This window comes from Sus scrofa, chromosome 3 (assembly GCF_000003025.6).
Source record: "Sus scrofa isolate TJ Tabasco breed Duroc chromosome 3, Sscrofa11.1, whole genome shotgun sequence".
In the NCBI taxonomy this organism is placed as follows: Eukaryota; Metazoa; Chordata; class Mammalia; order Artiodactyla; family Suidae; genus Sus; species Sus scrofa.
The window spans coordinates 48,677,131-48,697,913 of NC_010445.4; the positions used below are offsets into that span (position 1 = coordinate 48,677,131).

A 20,783-nucleotide genomic window follows, 5' to 3' on the forward strand; every position below is an offset into this window, starting at 1 on the left:
GATCCATGTAATGATTTCTGTAGCATTTTGCCAGCAGAGGATGTGTGCAGCCTTGAGAGTTCATCATTTTGGAGAATGTTCCCTTAATGGGGAACAGGGGTTTGCCGTATCAGAGGATGCAGGGAGGGCTTTGGTTTATTAACGGCTGAAGGCTCACCAAGAACAGAAGCAGCCAACCCACGCCTTTCTACTATTACTGAGCATCAGGGCACGAAGTCTCACCTGACGAGAAGTGGTCCTGCGAGGAGTGATGCTGGTCCTGGCTCAGCAGAGGCCTCACAAACCCCACCCTGAACACCTCCCAGCACTTGGGGCAGGGGGCAGGAGGGTACCGTCTCCTCCAGGGTCCTGGCCCCTTGCAGCCCCATCCATTCTCTGGGCTTTCCCTTCCTCTCGTTTTTCTTTTCTTTTTTTGTCTTCAGGGCCACACCTGCAACATATGGAAGTTCCCAGGCTAGGGGTTGAATCGAAGCTGCAGCTGCAGCTGCCAGCCTACACCACAGCCACAGCAACGCCAGATCCTTAACCCACTGAGCGAGGCCAGGGATCGAACCTGTGTCTTCATGGATACTGGTCGGGTTTGGCACCGCTGAGCCACAACGGGAACACTCTCTTTCTCTCTTTGAGTCCCTGGACCTCCCTAATTACCTTCCTCACATTTCTCATCTCCTCATGAAGGAAAGGGCTTCGAGACTCCTTGGCTAGGTGGGAGCTGGGCGCCCCTCGGAGGCAGATGCTCTGAGTTCTGCCCTGCAGTGTGGGAGGTTCCTCTCCAGGTTCATTTCCTGCAGCCTCTAGACTCTGCTAAGTGGAGGCAGTTGGGGGGGGGGGACGGCACCTGGCGTGGGGGGACCCTGACCCTCAGCTCCAAGCTGCAGGCCCCTCCCCAGATCAAGGCTTCACCCACCCCAGCCCTTTGATTTGGGGCATTAAAAACAGTCTCTCCAAGTTCCCGCTGTGGGTCAGCGGTAATGAGCCCAGCAAGTATCCATGAGAACGAGAGCTCAATCCCTGGCCTTTCTCAGTGGGTTAAGGATCCAGCATTGCCATGAGCTGTGGTGAAAGGTTGCAGACTCGCCTCGAATCTGGCGTTGCTGTGGCTGTGGTGTAGGCCGACAGCTGTAGCTCTGATTTGACCTCTAGCCTGGGCACCTCCGTATGCTGCGGTGTGGCCCTAAAAAGCAGAAAAATAAAAAATAAAAACAGTCTCTCAAGCAAATGCTAAAGTAGGAGACCTCTGTTCCGTGTCCTTCAGTAGCCCTCAGACTGTTCTCAGTGCCGACAACAAGGAAAGGAACATTTCCAGCCAGAAGCAGACAGGCTGCCTTTTAAATCAGCCACTGCAGCCTTCCTTCCGTACCATAATTTGGTCTTTGTCCTCCTTCTGGCCCTGGAGCTTCTAAAACCTGTGGAATTTCCTGAGTTCTCAGAGTGTCTTTGTTATGCTAATGAGTTTACTCTGGGTGGCCTCCCAGAATGGGGTCCAGTCTCCAGGAGGAGCTGTGATTGGGGTGGGGGGTGCTTTGGGCCAGCCTGACCTGGAGGCCGGGAGGGTGTGGCAGGGGAGATGGAATATTGAGTTCGGTCCCAAGCCCAAGAGTCCATCAGTGATGTCATCTAATGAGACCCACCAAAACTGGAGACCATAGCTCACTGGAGCTTCGTGGTTGGTGAAGGCCTCCATGTCCTGAGAGAGTGACGTTCCCCCAACCCCAGGAGGATGGTGACATGGACTCTCTGCATTTGGGACCCTCCGGCCACCTCCAACTCTGTATCCCTTCCAGAAAGCCTGTGACCTCTAGTTCAGGGCTTTCCTGTGTCCTGCAAGTCATTTTAGCAAATTATCAAACCTGAGTGGCGGCGTGGGAACCCCCAGGTTGTAGCCGGACCATCAGAGGGGTGGGTGGCCTGGGGGTCCTGCTTCATTCAGGCTGGGGTCTGAAGTGGGGGCAGCCTCTCCAGACCGAGTCCCCTTGGGGGGGTTGCCGTGCTAACCGCTGTGGCTGGTGTCAGAACCCTATGGTCCTGCTCTCAGCTGGGGGGAAGCAGAATAACTGTTGTTATGGGTAATTCTGTGATTTCCAATAGGAAAGTGGAAATCCTGGAAACACTTTTAGATCTTTAGGCTGGGCTTCACAGTTTGAAGCGCTGTCTCCGCTGTCTCCTGAGCGGATAGGTTTAAAAAAATCATTTAGCAGCACCTGCCCAAAGCGTGGTCCCTAGGCAGTGCACGTCCACACACAGCTCTTTGGGTGTCCCTGATAAGATGGGGACAGAACTTGGGGGTGAGCATGGGGACATGGATGAGACATTCAGGAATGGAAATAGGAAAGTACTGAGATTGTGACAATTTAGGGGAAATGATCCTTTGCCACAGACTGTGTAAGAAGGGATATTTAGAGTCGAGAGCCTCATTCGATCCCATCAGATGGAATCAGAACTTAGGGCTAAAAGTGTGAGCAAATGGGCTTTTCTGTGTTATCTGCTGCTTGCTTTCTTTGTGGCTTTGAGAAAGTTACTTAACCTCTCTGGGCTTCAGCCTCTGCACCTAGAAAATGGGTAGAGCCATATTTCCATGGGAAGACCAAGTGAGATAATCCAGGAAATGTGGGAAGTGAGCACACGGTCTGGCAGAAAATGAATTGATGCAGCATTATTTCCTGTATGTTCCTTTCTTGGCATCAGTGTTTCTGGCTTGGGGAGAGCTTGTTCTGTATATGTGTTTGACACACGACTGTAAAGGAAACCCAGAGCTTCATTTGCATGTGAATACAAGGCCAAGCAAATGCTTTTTAAGAAGCCACAATTTACACACGTCATCCCTCTGAGAGGCCAGGCTCCTGTCTCAAGGATATAGGACTTTCAGAAGCATTCTGGGCACTTCTCGCTTGGCGTTTTTATCAGAGCTTGCTCCAATGATCGTTTCTTTTCTTTTCTTTAAATGACTTTTTTACTTTTACCATCATAGCTGGTTTACAGTGTTCTGTCAGTTTTCTCCTATACAGCAAGGTGACCCAGTCGCACATACATATATACATTCTTTTTCTCACATTATCCTCTATCATGCTTCATCATAAGTGACTAGATAGCATTTCCAGTGCTAGACAGCAGGATCTCATTGCTTATCCATTCCAAAGGCAATAGTTTGCATCTATTAACCCCAGATTCACAGTCCATCCCACCCCCACCCCCCTTGGCAACCCCAAGTCTGTTCTCCAAGTCCATGAGTTTTTTTTCTGTGGAAAGTTTTATTTGTGCCATATTTTAGATTCCAGATATAAGTGATATCATATGATATTTGTCTTTCTCCTTCTGACTGACTTCACTTAGTATGAGTCTCTAGTTCCATTCATGTTGCTGTTGCACTGAATTTGTAGATTGCTTTGGGTAGTATGGCCATTTGTGCAACGTTAATTTTTCCAACCCAAGAGCATGGGATAGCTTTCCATTTCTTTGAATCCTCTTTAATTTCATTGATTAATGTTTGAGACTTCTCAGCATATAAGTCTTTCACCTCCTTGGTCAGGTTTATTCCAAGATATTTAATTTGGGGGGGGGCAATATTAAAAGATATTGTATTTTTTATTCCTTTTCTAATATTTCATTGTTAGTATACAGAAATGCGACCAATTTCTGCATGTTAGTCTTGTATCCTGCTACTTTGCTGAATTCATTGATTAGTTCAAGGAGTTTTGGGGTTGAGTCCTTAGGGTTTTCTATATACAGTATCATGTCATCTGCATACAGTGACAGTTTTACCTCTTCACTTCCAACTTGGATACCTTTTATTTCTTTTGTTTGTCTGATTGCTGTGGCTAGGACTTGTAATATTATGTTGAATAAAAGTGGTGAGAGTGGACATCCTTGTCTTGCTCCAGATTTTAGTGGGAAGTCTTTCAGCTTTTCTCCATTGACTATTATATTTGCTGTGGGTTTGTCATAAATGGCTTTTATTATGTTAAGGTATGTTCCCTCTATACCCACTTTGGTAAGAGTTTTTATCATGAATGGATGTTAGACTTTGTCAAATGATTATGTGGTTTTTGACTTTTTTTTTGTTAATGTGGTGTATGACGTTGATTGATTTGCATATGTTGAACACCCTTGACACCTGGGATAAATCCCACTTGGTCATAGTGTATCATTTTTTTTTATATGTTGTTGGATTCGGTTGGCTAAAATTTTGCTGAGAATTTTCGCGTCTCTATTCATCAAAGATACTGGCCTATAATTTTCTTTTTTGGTAGTATCTTTTTCTGGTTTTGGTATTAGGGTGATGGTGGCATCATAGAATGTCTTTGGGAGTGTTCCTTCTTCTTCAACCTTTTGGAAAAGTTTAAGGAGAATGGATATAAGTTCCTCTTTGTGTGTTTGGTAGAATTTGCCTGTGAAGCCATCTGGTCCCGGACTTTTACTTTTAGGGAGTGGTTTTATTACATATTCAATTTCATTTCTAGTGATTGGTCTGTTTATTTTTTTTTTTACAATATTTGAATTTTTTTTCCATTTTTTTTATTCCTCAAATGAATTTATCACATCTGTAGTTGTATAATGATCATAACAATTTGATTTCACAGTATTTCCATCCCACAGCCCAGGCACATCCGCCCACCCCCCAAACTGTCTCCTCTGGAGACCATAAGTTTTTCAAGGTCTGTGAGTCGGCATCTGTTCTGCAAAGACGTTCAGTCTGTCCTTTTTTCAGATTCCACATGTCAGTGAAAGCATTTGATGTTGGTGTCTCATTGTAGTTAATCTGTTTCTTCTTGGTTCAGTTTTGGCAGGCTGTAAGTCTCTCGAAAGTTGTCCATTTCTTCTGCATTGTCAAATTTGATGGCATAAAACTGTTCATAGTTATCTCTTATGTTTTTGGATTTTTTGTGGTTTTTTTTTTTTTTTTTGTATTTCTGCAGTATCCATTGTGATTTCTCCTTTTTCATTTCTTATTTCGTTTATTTGGGTTTTTTTTCTCTCCTTTTCTTGGTGAGTGTAGACAGAAGTTTGTAAATTTTGTTTACCTTTTCAAAGAACCAGCTCTTGGTTTTATGGATTTTTTTCCTTTTGTTTTTTGAATCTCTATTTTATTGATTTCCTCTCTGATCTTCATGATTTCCCTCCTTCTGCTGATTTTAGGTTTTGTTTGCTCTTTTTCTAATTCATTTAGGTGGTGGGTTAAGTTGTCAGCTTGAGATTTTTCTTTTTTTGAGGAAGGCCTGTATCCCCCTAAGCACTGCTTTTGCAGCATCCCGTAGATTTTGGATGATTGTGTCTTCATTATTATTTGTCTCAAGGTATTTTTAAGTTCCTTCTTAATTTCCATGTTAACCCATTGGTTTTTTAGTAGCATGTTGTTCAGTCTCCATGTAGTTAGTTTTTTCTCATTTCTTTTCCTGTGGTTGATTTCTCCTTTCATGCCACTGTGGTCAGAGAAGTTACTTGAAATAATTTCTATACTCTTCAATTTGTTGAGGTTAGTTTTGTGCCCCAGTATCTGATCAATCCTTGAGAATGTTCCATGTGCACTTGAGAAGAATGTATATTCTGATTTTTTTTTTTTTTTTTTTATGTAATGTCCTGAAAATGTCAACTAAGGCTTTAAGTCTTCAAGTCTATTGTGGCATTTAGGATCTCTGTTGCCTTAATGATTTTCTGTTTAGAGGATCTGTCCATTGATGTGAGTGGGGTGTTAAAGTCTCCTACTATAATTGTATTCCCATCCATTTCTCCTTTTATGTCTGTTAGTATTTGTTGGAGGCATCTGGGTGCTCCTATATTAGGGGCATATATATTGACAATTATAATATCCTTTCTTTGAATGGATCCTTTTACCATTAAATAGTGTCCTTTTGTGTCTTTCTTTGTGGCCTTCATTTTAAAGTCTATTCTTTCTGATAGGAGTATTGCAACTCCTGCTTTCCTGTCTTGGCCACAGGGATGAAATATCTTTTCCCATCCCCTCACGTTCAATCTATGTGTGTCCTTTGCCCTAGGTGAGTCTCTTGTAGACAGCAGATGGTAGGTTTTTGCCTCTTTATCCAAGCTGCCACTCTGTGTCTTTTGATTGGAGTATTCAGTCCATTAACATTTAAGGTAATTATTGATAAATATGTATTTATTGCCATTTTAAACCTTGTTTTTCAGTTGATCCTATGTTTCTACTTTGTTCCTTTCTTTTTTTTTGGTTGGATGATTTCTACTTGTTTTATGCTTGAGTACTTTTCTTTTTGGTTTTTGTGAATGTAGTGTTTGGTTTTGATTTGTGGTTACCCTGTTTTTTAAGTATGTTAACCCTTCCTATATCTGCCTGCTTTAGCCTGATAGTCGTGTAGGCTCAAGCACATTATTAAAATTTAAAAAAAAAAAAGTCTAGATTTTCTCACTTTCCTTCCCCACATTTTATGATTTGAAGTCTGTTTTTAACATCTTCGTGTTTGTCCTTTTACTGTTCCTTGTGTTTATTGTCACTTTTATAGTCTTTTCCCCCCTTTTTAGATCTGTATGCTGGCTGTTGAAGTGATTGCTTTCAATTGTGATTTCCTCCATCCTATTTCTTCTTACTTCTTTTTTTATTTAGAGAAGGGCTTTCAGTATTTCTTTTAGAATGGGTTTAGTATTGCTGTACTCTTTTAGCTTTTGTTTGTTGGAGAAATTCTTTATTTCCCCTTTTGTTTTAAATGATATTATTGCTGGGTAGAGTATTCTAGGCTGCAAATTTTTTCCTTTTAGAACTTTGAATACATCTTGCCACTCTCTTCTGGCCTGAAGTGATTCTGTAGAGAAATCAGATGATAGCCTTATAGGGGTTCCCTTATAATTAATACTTTGTTTTTCTCTTGCTGCCTTTAGAATCCTCTCTTTATCTTTAACTTTTGCCATTTTTATTATAATATGTCTTGGCGTGGGTCTGTTTGGGTTCAACTTGTTTGGGGCCCTCTGCTTCCTGTATCTTGATATCTGTTTCCTCTAGATTTGGAAAGTTTCCAGACATAATTTCTGTAAATATCTTTTCAACTCCCTTTTCTTTTTCTTCTCCTTCTGGAATGCCTATTATGCATAGATTGGCCTGCTTTATAGTATCCCACAGATCTCTTATATCACTTTCGTGTTTTTTCATTTGGTTTTCTGTCTCCTGTCCTAATTGGGTGATTTCCCTTATTCTATCTTCCAAGTCACTAATTCATTCCTCTGCATTATTCATTCTGCTCTTTAATGCCTTTAGTTCAGTTTGCATCTCTGCAAATGAATTTTCTAATTTTTCTAGCTCCTTTCTAAAGCAATCTGCATTACTGCTATATCTTCTCTTAATTCCTTGATATCCAGCCTTGATTCCTTCAGTATTTTCACCACCTCCGTTTTGAGCTCAGTGTCCATCAGACTGCAGAGGACTGTTTCATTGTTTGCTGCTTCAGGTGAATTCTCCTGTTCTTTTAACTGGGAATGGTGCCTGAGCTTCTTCATCTTGCTTATGTGTTTCTTTTTCTGTGTGTTTAGGGAAGCCAACTGTAGCCTTGGAGGGCTACTTCTATGCAAGAGCACCCCTTTGTATTTTGTGGGGGGTACTATTTATTTTTGGCACAGGAGTTTGGCTATTTGCTTTCTCTTTCTTCAGTGTGAGCAGGCTGTTATCCTCGGGATGCTGAATGTGGGGCTAGTAGTCAGTGCCTGGTTGCTGGGCTCTTAACAGCATCAAGGACCTCAGGAAGGTGGAGCAGGCTACTCCTAGTTTCAGGGCCCTGGGAAGTGGTAATGAGCCTTAGGCAGATTTATGAGGTGCCCAGGGCATTTGGCAGTGGCAGCACCAGGGTGTGTGAGCTCCCAGGGGAGTGAGAACAACAACAGGTGGTGTTTGACCACAATGCTCTCCTCTGTGGTGCCCTCTGAGGTGATTGGGGCCGCAGGTGGTGCCTGTTCAAGGACCCCTGTTGGTAGTAGGCCACACACTTCTGGAGTCAGAGATAACTGCAGTGGTTTGTCCCCATCACCTGCAGACCATGCAAGAAGCCTCCTTTCTTGCTTAGCCCACAAAGGAGGTGCTGCCCTGCTGCTCCTAGTTGCAGGGTCCTGGGAAGTGACAGTGATCAAGCCTGTGTGGATGCTGCCTGGAGCATTTGGTAACATCAGCAGTAGGGCAGGTGTGTTCCCAGAAGAGTGAGAGCAACAACAGGTGGTGTTCAGTCACAGTACCCTCCTCAGTGGTGCCCTCTGAGGTGATTGGGGCCGCAAGTGGTGCCTGGTCACAGACCCCTAGTGGTGGCAGGCCACACCCACCTCTAGAGTCAGCAATAACTGCATGGTTTGCCCCTGCCACCTGTAGACCATGCAAGAAGCACCTGTTTCACCCACTTTATCCCACACAGGAGGTGCTGCACCAGTTGCTCCTAGTTGCAGGGTCTTGGGAAGGGACAGTGATTAAGCATCTAGGCACTGCCTGGAGCACTTGCTAGTGGTAGCAGCAGGGTGGGTGTGTTCCCAGGGGAGTGAGAGCAACAACGGGTGGTGCTCAGTTGCAGGGCCCTCTTTTTTGCCAACCTCTGAGGTGCCTGGGGTCACAGGTGGAGTCTGTTCACAGAGCCCTAGTGGTAGCAGGCCACGCCTCCCTCTGGTTTCTGAGATGACTGATTTGGTCTGTCCCTGAACACCTGTAGATCACACAAGTGGCACCATGTGCACTCAGCCCCCTGCTGCCCTTAGCCCACACAAGAGGTGCCCAGATACCCATAGCCCACACAAGAAGTGCCCGGTCTCCTGTAGCATGAGCAAGTGGCTTCTCAACACCCATAGCCTGTGCTGGAGGCGCCCCACCCTCTGAGAGCCCACGTGTGTGCAAGGAGATTCCTGTGGTGGTCCCCCCTCCTCCTCTCGCCCTCCCCAACAATGGCGCCTTGCTTCTCCTGTGGGCCCAGACCTTCTCCCAGGTTCCCTCTGCCGTGGCATTCCACTCTCCAGCCTGTAGCACACTGCTCCTTAGCCCTCAGGCTGTCCCCACACAGCCAACCCTAGTCCTCTCCCTGGAACTGACCTCCAGAGCCTGAGTCTCAGAGCCCAGCCTCCAGCCGAGTGTCTCAGGCGATGGTATCCAGGTCGGTGGTGCAGACAATCTGTGTGGCTCTCACTCTGCTTTGCCCTCTTCAGTCCAGCTGCTGTGCTTTTCTCGGCGACTTTGAGGTCCCTCCATCTCAGCTGATCTCCTGGTGGGTTAGGTGGCTTCCCAGAGTGTGGGTTCCTTTTCTCCTTCACAGCTCCCTCTCAGGAATGTTAGTCCTGTCCTGATTCCTTCTCTCTTTCTCTTTCTCTTTCTTTTGTTTTACCCAGTTATGTCAGGAGTTTCTTGCCCTTTTTGCAGGTTTAAGTTCTTCTGCCAGAGTTCAGGAAATGTTCTGTGCAAATCGTTTTACATGCAGATGTGTTTTTTCATGTTTGTGGAAAGGGTGAATATGACGTCTTACTCCGCCATCTTGATTCCTCTTTTCTTTTCTTTCTTTTTTTGTTTTTTTGTTTTGTTTTGTTTTTTGCTTTTTAGTGCTGAACCCACCACATTTGGTATGGAAGTTCCCAGGCTAGGGGTCAAGTTGGAGCTACAGCTGCTGGCCTACACCACAGCCACAGCAACTCAGGATCCGAACCTCGTCTGTGACCTACACCACAGCTCACAGTAGTGCCGGATCCTTAACCCACTGAGCGAGGCCAGGGATTGAACCTGTATCCTCATGGATACTAGTTGGGTTTGTTTCCACTGTGCCACAGCGGGAACTTCCCGGTGATCATTTCTGATGTGAGACATCACCTTGAAACTTGGTGACTCAGAACAGCGATCCGTCATTACCACTCCTGGTTCTGTGGGTTGACTGTGCTCAGCTGGGTTCTCCTTTGGCGTCACACATGAGGCCACAGCCAGAGGCTGGCCAGAGCTGGAATTATCTGAGTGCTACACTGGACTGAAGGCCAAGGTGGGGAGGGCTGGGGACACTGTACAGTTTAGTCCACGTAGCCTTCCCACGTGGCAAGCTTGGGCTTTCTCACTGTGTGGGGGACTCGGGTTAGAGAGGCAGCTTTGCTGGTGGCCAGTTCCCCCAGCCTCAGCGTTTTAAGGGCAGGATGTGGAAGCTGCTGGATCTGGGCCTGGTAGTTGGTCAGAGGCCACCTGTCCATAGGACGAGGGCCAGAGGACCCTTGATCCCTGTAACCCCTGTAGGGCCACAGAGCATGTGGGTTTCTCTTTGGCATATCTTTTTTCCACCTGTGTCTAGCTTCCCCAGGTGACTTCAGGGACCTGGGTATCACCCACTCTGATTGATTTCTGAGTAAAACCCCGCCCCCATATTACAGCCTGTCACATGCCCTCATGTCTTCCTGGAGGCAGTCAGCCCGCGCCGGGGAGGAGGTCCCCCTGTGAGTGCCTCCCAGCCAAACTGGCTTCCCTTCCCGAGTCTCTGCTTTCTAAGGTTCTCCCTTCCCTGGCTGCCTCCTTCCCCAGTGCCCCACCTGCCCCTCTTCACCCCTTCCCCAAAAGCTTCTGCAACCACCTTCCTCCCTGGCCCAGAGACCTTCCCTCCTCCCTGCTTCTCACACAGTCCGTGGCCCAGACTTCCCATTATGCCCCGTAGACCCCCCAGGGCTAGAAGGGGCAGCTTCCCAGTTAAGCTTCCTCCAAATGTCTTCCCTACTGCTTCTAACCCTGTCAATGAACCCACAGATGTGCCACCTGCAGATGCACAGCTCCCACCCTCAGCACACACATGTCCCCACACACACACACACAGGGACTCACATCATTCTCTCAGCCAGTGCTTATTCAGAGTCAGCCTAATGCTCCTGTAGCTCACGCATTATTCCTTCTATTTTCCCCTTTTGGGGGCTTCGCTGACATTCCTGAAGCTTAGGCGCATTTCTTATTGATACATTATTGTTTTCCTTAGTCCTGAGCAGAGCACCTGCTACTCCGGCTAACACCATAGGATTAATGAAGAGGGGGACACTGAGTGGAGGCGGGTCCTTCTCTCCTTACCTGGAACACCTCTGCCTCCTCCCTCCCCCTCGCCCCATTGGAAGCTCACCTAGAATCAGGCTCTTCCCTAATCTGCCTCGTTTCAGAGTTTGCATCCGCCCCTTATTCCATCAGAGGCTCCTGGAGAGGGTGATTATCCAGGGGCTGTTTTGAAGTCCACAACCCAGCACAGCCTCCCCCGGAGCCTCAGTCACTTACTGAGGACCATTGGTGCCCTTCTGGAAGTTTCCCTTAGAAACGCTGGCAGGACGGCAGGACAGAAGCTGAGCTTTGAACCTTTGGTGATTGGAGGGGTCCTTCCTCCTTGCTTCACCCCCCGCAGGGCTCTGCAACTCACTCACCCAGCTGCAGGGAGGGGTGCCCAGGATGGGCCGGGATCAAGCAGCCCTGGGGTAGAGAAGCAGATACATCACTGAGGCACCTCCAGAGGTTTTCTGGGGTACACCCACGGCATCTCCCTCTCCCAAGACCCTCAGCCAAGGCCGTGGGTCCCCGTGTCTTACAGACGTGGAGGGCGGAGAGACATGGCCCCTGAATTTAGCAGAAACCCCAGATGACTGCGGCCCCTCCTAACCCTCCGCAAAGCCCCTCTGAGGTAGAAGGTCCCCAGCATTGTTCCCCGTGGCTAACTCGAACTCCTGGCTATTTTCCAGGTCCATCCCGCCTCCCGCCGCCTTGGGACACTAGGTGCTGACCCCGCGGACCTGCCATGAAACCACACTTGAAGCAATGGAGACAAGGGGTGCTGTGCGGGATATTTGCCTGGGGGCTCTTCTTCGTGGTGATTTTCATCTACTTCACCGACAGCAACCCTGCCGAGCCCGCGCCCAGCTCCTTCTCCTTCCTGGAGACCAGGCGACTCCTGCCCGTGCAGGGGAGGCAGAGGGCCATCATGGGTGCATCGGAGGGCCTACCCGAGAGTGCGGACGCACGCAGGGGGCTGCTCCATGGACACCCGCCCGGCCCCCTGCACTCGAGGCCGGCTGACCCTCAGACATGGGCCCAGGACGGGTTGGAAGATGAAGGGTTCTTTTCGCCCCAGAAAGGGAGAAAATCTCAAAGCGCTTTCCCCGCGGAGATTGCCGCTTCGGACACGTCGGGGCCCCTCTCCCCCGCAAAGCTGGGCTGGCCTGAGAGGGTTCGGCCGGAGCATCAGGCCCGTGGGCGGCGGGCGAAGCGCCGGCCACGGAGGCAGGGGAGGAGCGTGGTGCCTGAGGAGGACGGGGACCGGCTGTACTCGCCCCTGTCCCGGGCCCTGCTGCGCCGGCTCTGGAAGGGCGACGCGTCCTCGAGGATGCTGCACCCGCGCCTGCAGAAGGCCATGGGCGCCTACCTTCGTGCCAACAAGCACGGCGTGCGCTTCCGGGGGCGCCGGGCGGCCGGGCGCAGCCGGGCGGAGCTGCTGTGCGCGCTGCGGGGCCGCGTGCGGGTGCGCACCCTGGATGGCACCGAGCCGCCCTTCTCGGCGCTCGGCTGGCGCACGCTGGTCCCCGCCGTGCCACTCGGCCAGTTGCTCCCGCGCGGGCTCCGGAGCTGCGCCGTGGTCACGTCAGCCGGTGCCATCCTCAACTCATCCCTAGGCGAGGAGATAGGTGGGTCCCGCGGCTACCGCCTGGTCCTGAGCGCCAGCCCTGCCCAGTGCTCTGAGCATCCTTCCACCGTCCCACCCCTGCCAGGAGGGCCTGGTGTTTCTAGAGAATTTGAGGTCACTTTCCTTCTCTGGGACAGAATGAGCCTGGTTGGGATCCCAGCAGAGGTCTCCTTTGGGGCGATTTAGAGCAGAGGTGGACTCCGAAACTGGGGGCTAGGGGAGTGGGAGGCCAAAGGCCAATCTGGCTGCCCTGTCTCAGAATTCACCTGCGGGAGAATCCAGCCCGCTGGCTGCTGAACGCATAATGTGGCAGGATTATGGGGGAGCAGGAGGAACAGAAAAGACAGCAGGGGAACCCCCACAGGACAACGCCCATTAAGAGTCAGCTCCAAAGAGGAGTTTGCAGCATGATAAATTTAACTCCTTCAGGGACTAACACCCTGTCCCCAGGCTCTGCTGGTTTAGAGCATCATTCCTAGGGAGCCATGAGCTCTGACCTCACAAGGTCGGCTCACGCTCAGCCTCTGGGTCCTGGCCAGGGTGCCTCCCAGGGACCTGCTCCAGGATGGCAGATAAGGGACCTTCCCTTCTGAACTGTCCTCAGGTCCACGGCTGAGCCCTGGAGCGCATTCCTGCAGTGGTTCCTGTTAGTCTGGCCTCTCTAGAGAAATACCAGTGAGATATGCATGTAAAGAGAAAGATTTATTTTAAGGCCTTTGCCCCTGCAGTGTGGGGATAGCGAGTCCAAAGTCTGCAGGGCAGGCAGGTAGGATGGCTGGAAATGCAGGTGGGAGCTGATGTTGCAACCTGGAGCCCCAAATCCACAGGGCAGGTGGCAGGTGGGCCGCTCAGGAGGGTTCCTGCATCTGGGTAAAGACTTCCTTCTTGCTCGAGAAACCACAGTGTAGTCCAAGGCTCCAACTCCCCTCAGTGCCTAGGCCAGCCTGCTGCTGCCCCAGGACCCTCGGGCTCTTCCACTCACTTAGCAAACACGGGCGTAGCCCCTGCTCTGTGCTGGCTTCTGTACTGGGTGCCAGGAAAACAGGTGTGGATCAGCCTCAGCCTCAGCCTCAAGGCTAGATGTAAAACAAGGCGTTCATATTCCCACTGCACGGGGCATTAGCTCAGAGCTGAGTTCGCAGTCACCTTCAGGAGGCACTGCCCACTGGTTAAAGAGGGGTCACCACTGTTGGTTCTGGGACCCATTCATTGTTCCACATACTTGAGGAGTGGCTGATGTTACAGGGCCCTCTTGAAATAGAGCAATGCCCTTACCATCAGGCTGCACAATCCTGCTCTCCTCGCATAGACTCCTGGGAGCAAGGCCGAATGTGAAATTTTTAAGAAGTTGAAAAAAGATAAGGCCTGAGTCTGGGCTTGGGGCCTGGGGTCCCAGTGTCCCCACGCTGGCAGTAAGCAGCCTCATAATCACACTGGTGCGTGTGTCACATCCGCTTGCAGCCAAAGCCGGAGCGGAGCAACTGCAACCAATTAGTGAGAAGCGGTGGTTCTGAGGCCCCCGGGTGAAGTAAAGCCACACGTCCACTCTGTTTCCAAGGACCATGATTAAGCATGTAAGAAGGAATTTAAGCAGCATGCTTTCAGGCAGGCAGTGACTGGTTCCTGGTTTGGTTTTGCTTTGTTTTAAGCCCCACCACATCTGTAGCTGTGCATTTGGATAGTTCTTGCCTGTTGGGGAGAATTCCTCGCTCTTTATTCCTGCATGAATATCCCTGACCAGAGCCCTGTAAACCCTCCTCTCTTCAGAATTTGAAAGAGAGTGTGAAAGACATTGGGAACTGCATATTTCTAGGGAGTGTGACATGTCAGTTATGTCTTTGTTAGTCTCTCCTATCCAGTTTAATTGATTAGAATTTGCACTTGTATGAAGCTTTATGTTTAGAAGCATAGACAGGAAACCGAGGAACAAACATACCCAGAAGTTTTTTAAAATTCTCTATAAACAATTTTGTAGCTACCTTTTTAAGAATCTGGTCACAATAGCGTAGTGCTGTCTGTATAGACAAAAAGCCTTGTTTCTATAAGCTGTACCTCTCAGCCTCCGCTCTGGTGCCTGCCAGGGGCTGACTTGGTTCCTTCCAACTCACCTGAATGTGCACACACCTAACAGCACACAGTTGCTGACAGCTCTCTTAATGAAAACCAATTCACAGGGCGGATTCCTTCAGGAAATCTGGAATTGGGCTTGCTGTACTCTTTCTTTCCTTCTTTCTTTCTTTCTTTTTTTTTGGCTTTTTAGGGCTGCACCCGTGGCATATGGAAGTTCCCAGGCAAGGGGTTGAATCAGAGCTGCAGCTGCCAACCTATGCCATGGCCACAGCAACATGGGATCTGAGCCTCATCTTTGACCTACACCGAAGCTCATGGCAATGATGGATCCTTAACCCACTGAGTGAGGCCATGAATCAAACCTGCATCCTTGTGGATAGTAGTCGGGCTCATTACTGCTGCGCCATGGTGGGAACTCCGGGCATGCTGTACTATTGAGCAAAAGTCATCCTGACCCCTGAGCATGTACTAGGTGAAGAGCCAAAGACTTGCCCAAGGTCATGGTCTGATGGAAAACTGAGGGCAGAGCCAGGAGAAGTACCCGCTGCTGCCCAGGTCAGTCTGCCACCCCTCCGTGGGGCCCAGCCCCTCCCCCTGGGGGACCAGGCGGTCCCAGGGCTGCACGTGGCTGCCCTCTTCCCACTGGCCACTCCATTCCCATTTCCCCAATTCTTTTAGATGGAGTCATACCTCGTCATTGTTTTCGAGAAGAACAGCATAGCAGTTCTAAACACCTCCACTTTGAATGTGTCATCAGAAAGCAAGCTGAACTGTTTTGGAAACATAAAACATTCTTCTTTAGAGTCGTGAGATGATCTTTTTTCACCCATCCTAGAAACGATAATCATCTGATAGTGAGATCTCTCCCAGCAATCTCAGAGAAAGATGCTCCAGACACAACAATTCTACTCAGAACTAACTGACAGTCTTGGTCTTGAATATAGGCCAGGATTTGTTCCTTGAAACAGATTCGGGGACGTGTGTGGGAAACGGGAGGGTGGGCGGAGACTGTGAGGGAGTCGAGCATCTTCCTGGGAGAGCTTGAGGTTTTGCATGTCCTTGTTACCTCACCTTAAAAAAATCAGGAAGGCAGATCATATAGTCATTCAACAAGCATGGATCCCCCAACTCTCCACCAGATACTGTGCTCGCCACTAATGACAGAAAGATGGATAAGGCGTAGGTCTGACCCGCAAATCCTCTGCTGTCTAGTGGGAAAGACAAGACTATAAACACAGTTCTCATATCATGATGAGAAAGACAAGAGAGCTGCTTAGACTAACAAGGAAAAAATGAGAACGGAATCCCACCCCACCACAAGGGCTGGTGTCTTAAGAGGGGAATCCAGGCCAAAGGCCAGCAGAGCAGGTGGATGAGAAACAGCACCATGTGTGGGTGATGAGGGCTGGGGAACTGGGGATGGAGAGCAGCCTGGGAGGCTGGTCAGCCGCCGCATGCTCCAGTATGTCATTCCCCACACTTTACGTAAAGGTGATGACAACAGACACTGCTTATTGGTGCTTCCTGCATAGATGACCCTGCCCTAAATGTTTGTGCACGCTCACTGGCAACCTTGCAATGCTCAGTAGTAGATGCGATCATTCCCATTTTATGGATGAGGAAACTGAGGCACAGAGGGCAGAACTGGGTGTGAACCCCAGTCTGGGTCTCAGAAACTCCAGCTCTGGCCCCTGAGCCTCGTGGTGTTGAAATCTTGGAAGTGGGGGAGTGATGGGTCGGCTTTTCATGTTGGAAAGCTTGCTCTGGAGCCCAGATTCAGCACACCAGAGAAGGAAAGAGATGGCAGGAGTCCCATTGAGGCAGGACAGAGCGGGTCGGTGGGTTGGCAGGAGAGAAGACCCATCTTTTTGGCAGGTCATTCCCCAAAGACTGGAGGCACTGGCTCTCTTGCTCTTGCAGATTCTGTTTTCTGGCTGAGTTCAGGAAAGGAGGAGGGACGCTGGGTGCAGTGCCTGCGGCTGGACATGGATTTCATGCTGATGCACCTCCTAGCTGGTTGCTCCTTGCAGGGTTTTCATCTTCCCACGTGGATGCTCCTAGGCTAGCTCTGTTCTCAAGGTCACCGTGAAATGGCTCTAGCCTGGAAATGCCGTCTCGAGAAATGACACTTTGTTCTCCGGCGCTGGCTGTCTGATCTGTTCCTTCTTCTGTAAATATGAACGGACAGCTAGTTTTTCAGTCGCCTTATCTGGGAGAAGCACCACCAGATGCACATTTACAAATAAGCCTCGCCTGATGGACCAACTCAGCTCGTCCCCTGATCTGCTCCCGGTCCATCCTAGTCCATCTGCTCACTGATGCTGCGGCAGGGGGCGTGGGAGGGGTTAGTCTTCAAACAGCAGCCCCATCCCTACCTCTCCACCGTCTCTGTCTCTGCCTCCTCCACAAAGTTGGCCTTTTAACCCTTCTGAGTCCCACCACTTCCAAAGGAGTGGAAGCTAGGTGACGTTTCTTCACTCTGTGCCTTGGCGGGTTGTTCTAAGGCTTCAAACCCACACACACACACACACACGCACACTGGCATCGGAAAGCTGGCACATTTTCCGGGGCAATGGGATTAATTTGGAACTTCTACATGTTTAGAAATATGGCCACTGCCTGGCATCCAAGTTTTGTCCGCCTTACCTCTTGACAGGGGCTGTGTCTAAGGGCAGCAGAGTTTGGTGGCAGCACTGGTCCAGGAGTGCCAGCATCACACTTCTTGCCCTGGTGCCTATAGTAGGCTATTCCACTACTCTGCCTTTGGGGGGTGGCCCCAGGTCACAGAATGTGCTAGCCTGGTGCTTGGAGTCTCCAAGACCCTTTCGGGGCGTCACAAGGTGAGAACTATATTTATACTAGTTTCAGTGTTCTTTTTTTATTACTCAAATGAATTTATCACATCTGTAGTTGTATAGTGATCATAACAATCTGATTTCACAGGATTTCCATCCCACAGCCCAAGTACATCCCCCCAACCCCCATCAGTGGTCTTTTTAACTGCTGACGTCTGAACGGATGATGTGGGAGCAATGGCGAATGAACAGCTTCTTAGCACACATTAAGGCAGTGGTATCCAACTAGAACTTAGGGAATATTTTGCTGCCAAGCCCAGCAGTAAAAGAAAAGTGTGCCAGCTCCATGGACCAATGTCTGATAAAGCAGTAAAAATGGTTCGTCTTATTAGAGGTCCGTCTTTGAAGTACAGGTGTTTTAAGTCAAAGTGGGAAATAAGATGAAAGCCTTTCTGCAAACCAACCCACAATGGAAAAGCGCTTGTGGGACTGAGTCGTGAGTGGAAGCGGCCACTTTTGTCAGGCAACACAATTATACTTGAAACAGATGACCGATAAACAGACACTATTTAGACTTGGATCCTTGGCAGTTATTTTCTCAAAGAGGAAGTAAGCAAGCCTGTCACTTTTAGGAAAATAACTGACACTGTTGGTTGCCAATGATAAAATTAAAGCTTTTCAACCATGAGCCTGGAAGCCTCCCAAACTTAAAAAATCATGAGATGGGTGGGAATATGAATGATATTTGATATTTTATAAGGAAATGCACCAGTATTTGGAAGATGTGCATAACTTACCGAGCTGAGAGTTTGTAGCTAACTGCGAAACAGATGAATCCTCTATTTTAAGAGCAACATTAACTCAGAGATTTTAATGTAACAGCATGAGAAGTTCATTGATACTGTTTTTCATTCCACTTTGCCAGGGACCTTTCAGAAACTAGCTCTTGTCCACTTTGCTCAAGTATCAGAGGAGAATATTGCCAGTAATTGGAAAGACTCTTAAAATACTTCATTCTCAACGATGCATCTGAGTCTTCATAAACTTCAATGAAAGCCATATATTGCAACAGATTGACTATAGAAGCAGATATGGGAAACCTGTCATCTCCTAAAAGACCAGATGTCAATGAGGTTGGCACACGCTTAAAACAGTGCCCATCTTCTCATTATTTTTTCCAACGTTATTTTTCATTAAAATGTGTTTTGGGGGAGTTCCTGTCATGGCTCAGTGGTTAACGAACCTGACTAGCATCCATGAGGATGCAGGTTTGATCCCTGGCTTCACTCAGTGGGTTAAGGATCCCGTGTTGCCATGAGCTGTGGTGTGGGTCGGAGACATGGCTTGGATTCCCACATTGCTGTGGCTGTGGTGTAGGCCGGTGGCTACAGCTCCCATTCAACCCCTAGCCTGAGAACCTCCATATGCCACAGGTACGGCCCTAAAAAGACCAAAAAAAAAAAAAAGTGTGTTTGCAAAGATAACAAATAATTTTTTCTTTTTTTTTTTTTACTTACTAATGTGATATGTTTTGACAGATATAATCCAAGCAAACAGAAGTTCTCTGAGTTGTCAATAATTCTCAAGATTGTAAAGCGATCCTGAGACTAAAAAGTGAGAACCACTGCTTTGGGTGATCCAGTTTTTTTAGCTCAAGTATCATCTGAATTTTGAAGATTAAACTCTATTCAAAAATAATAATAATAATAATAATAATAATAATAAGGCAAATCATTACCCCCTCCCCAAACTGCAAACCAGTGCTTAAGTTGTGAAGAAAGAAAATTGGAAGTGCCTGGGGTTTTGGCACCATTTGTGAAAAGCCAAGATCACCTGAAATCTGGAGATGTGCTGACTCTTTCTAAGAGCCAGGCAGTGACTATTTTAGGCCTTGAGCCACTGGGCTTCTGTCTCAGCTCTGCCGTTAACACAGATGGTAGATAAACACACGCGTGAGCCTGTGCCGTAGTACAATTTATTTACTAAAACACACCAGAGCTTGCCGACTCCTGCAGAAAGTCCCCTAAAAGAATGCTGTAGGATTTTTTTTGGTGGTGTAGCCAGGCATCCTGTATGCCCTCTTTGTGTTCCAAAAGTGGAGTCATTTCGGTGCTCAAAAGGAATCCAGATTCTTCCGTGTTCAGGGCTTGTAGAGAAAGACTCGCCGTTTTGGAACTTGGCGTTAATGCACATTGAGTGTCTGCCGCTTAGGGGGTTGGAAGCCCTTCCAAGAAGACCCGTCAGAGGGGGCAGCAGGCTCCATGACGAGGCCACCACTTTAGGGGCTTGTGTGGGTGGGGTCTGGCCACAGGGTCACCTACAGGGCTCTTGGGCAAATCAGACATTTGCAACCTCAGCCCTGGCTCTCTCACAAGCAGGCATTGTCCTTGCTCCAGGTTAAACCAGAGCCCCATGCTTGGGATCTTTGGAGCTGAAGGAAGCCCACAGACACTCCCTATTGCTGATTAACTCTGGTTTCAGCCTGAGTCTGAGAAACACATTAGACTCCACAAAGCAGTCTAGAAATACATGCGTGTCTTGGAATGTCCCACACAATGCATGTCTTTAAAGACTGACACAGACCAAGTATCTAAGAATAACTTAGATGATGGAGGAACAGGTGTAATGGATTTATATGTTTTTCATGTTTCTTTGCCCCCTGGCCAGGGTCACTCTACAGTATAGGAGCTCCCTGGTGACTCAAAGAGTTAAGGATCAGGCACTGTCACTGCAGCAGCTCGGGTCCCTGCTGTGTCGCAGTTTCCATCCCTGGCCCAGGAACTTCTGCATGCCAGGGGGACAGCCCAAAATAGATAGATAGACAGACAGACAGTATACCAAAAAATGTGTTTGGATCTCTGAACCTTATTAAAAGGGGTCTCAGTGGCTTCAAGTGTTGAAAGATTTGCTTTAATCTATTTTCCTTGATTATGCTGATTCTGCAGAGGAAAAAAAAAAAAGTGAGTCTGTCACTTCTGTGCCCTTAGATTCGCATGATGCAGTTTTGAGATTTAACTCTGCTCCTACACACGGCTACGAGAAGGATGTGGGAAATAAAACCACCATCCGCATCATTAATTCCCAGGTAAGAGGATGGAGTGCTTTCGTGGCTGGACATTTTATAAGCAAATAGTTTACATGGGTGAGTGAAAAGAAATCACGCTGCTATCCATGACTGTGACCTGGCTTGGTTCTGTGGGTCTTTTAATTAAGAGTATTAGTGATGGAGTTCCCATCATGACTCAGTGGTTAAGGAATCCGACTGGGAACCATGAGGTTGTGGGTTCGGTCCCTGGCCTTTCTCAGTGGGTTAAGGATCCAG

At 48.4% G+C, this 20,783-nt stretch overlaps 1 protein-coding gene across 4 annotated transcripts in view; it reads left to right on the forward strand.

Moving 5' to 3' along the window:
- ST6GAL2 (ST6 beta-galactoside alpha-2,6-sialyltransferase 2) overlaps nucleotides 1-20,783 on the forward strand; it is a 75,669-nt gene that overhangs the window by 29,020 nt on the left and 25,866 nt on the right. For all 4 annotated transcript variants that reach the window (XM_021087112.1, XM_003124855.4, XM_005662348.3 and 1 more), the window contains exons 2-3: nucleotides 11,659-12,597; nucleotides 20,449-20,546. In XM_021087112.1, the coding sequence (XP_020942771.1) occupies nucleotides 11,715-12,597; nucleotides 20,449-20,546 (981 nt within the window). In that variant the 5' untranslated portion in view covers nucleotides 11,659-11,714. The remainder of the gene's footprint in view (nucleotides 1-11,658; nucleotides 12,598-20,448; nucleotides 20,547-20,783) is intronic.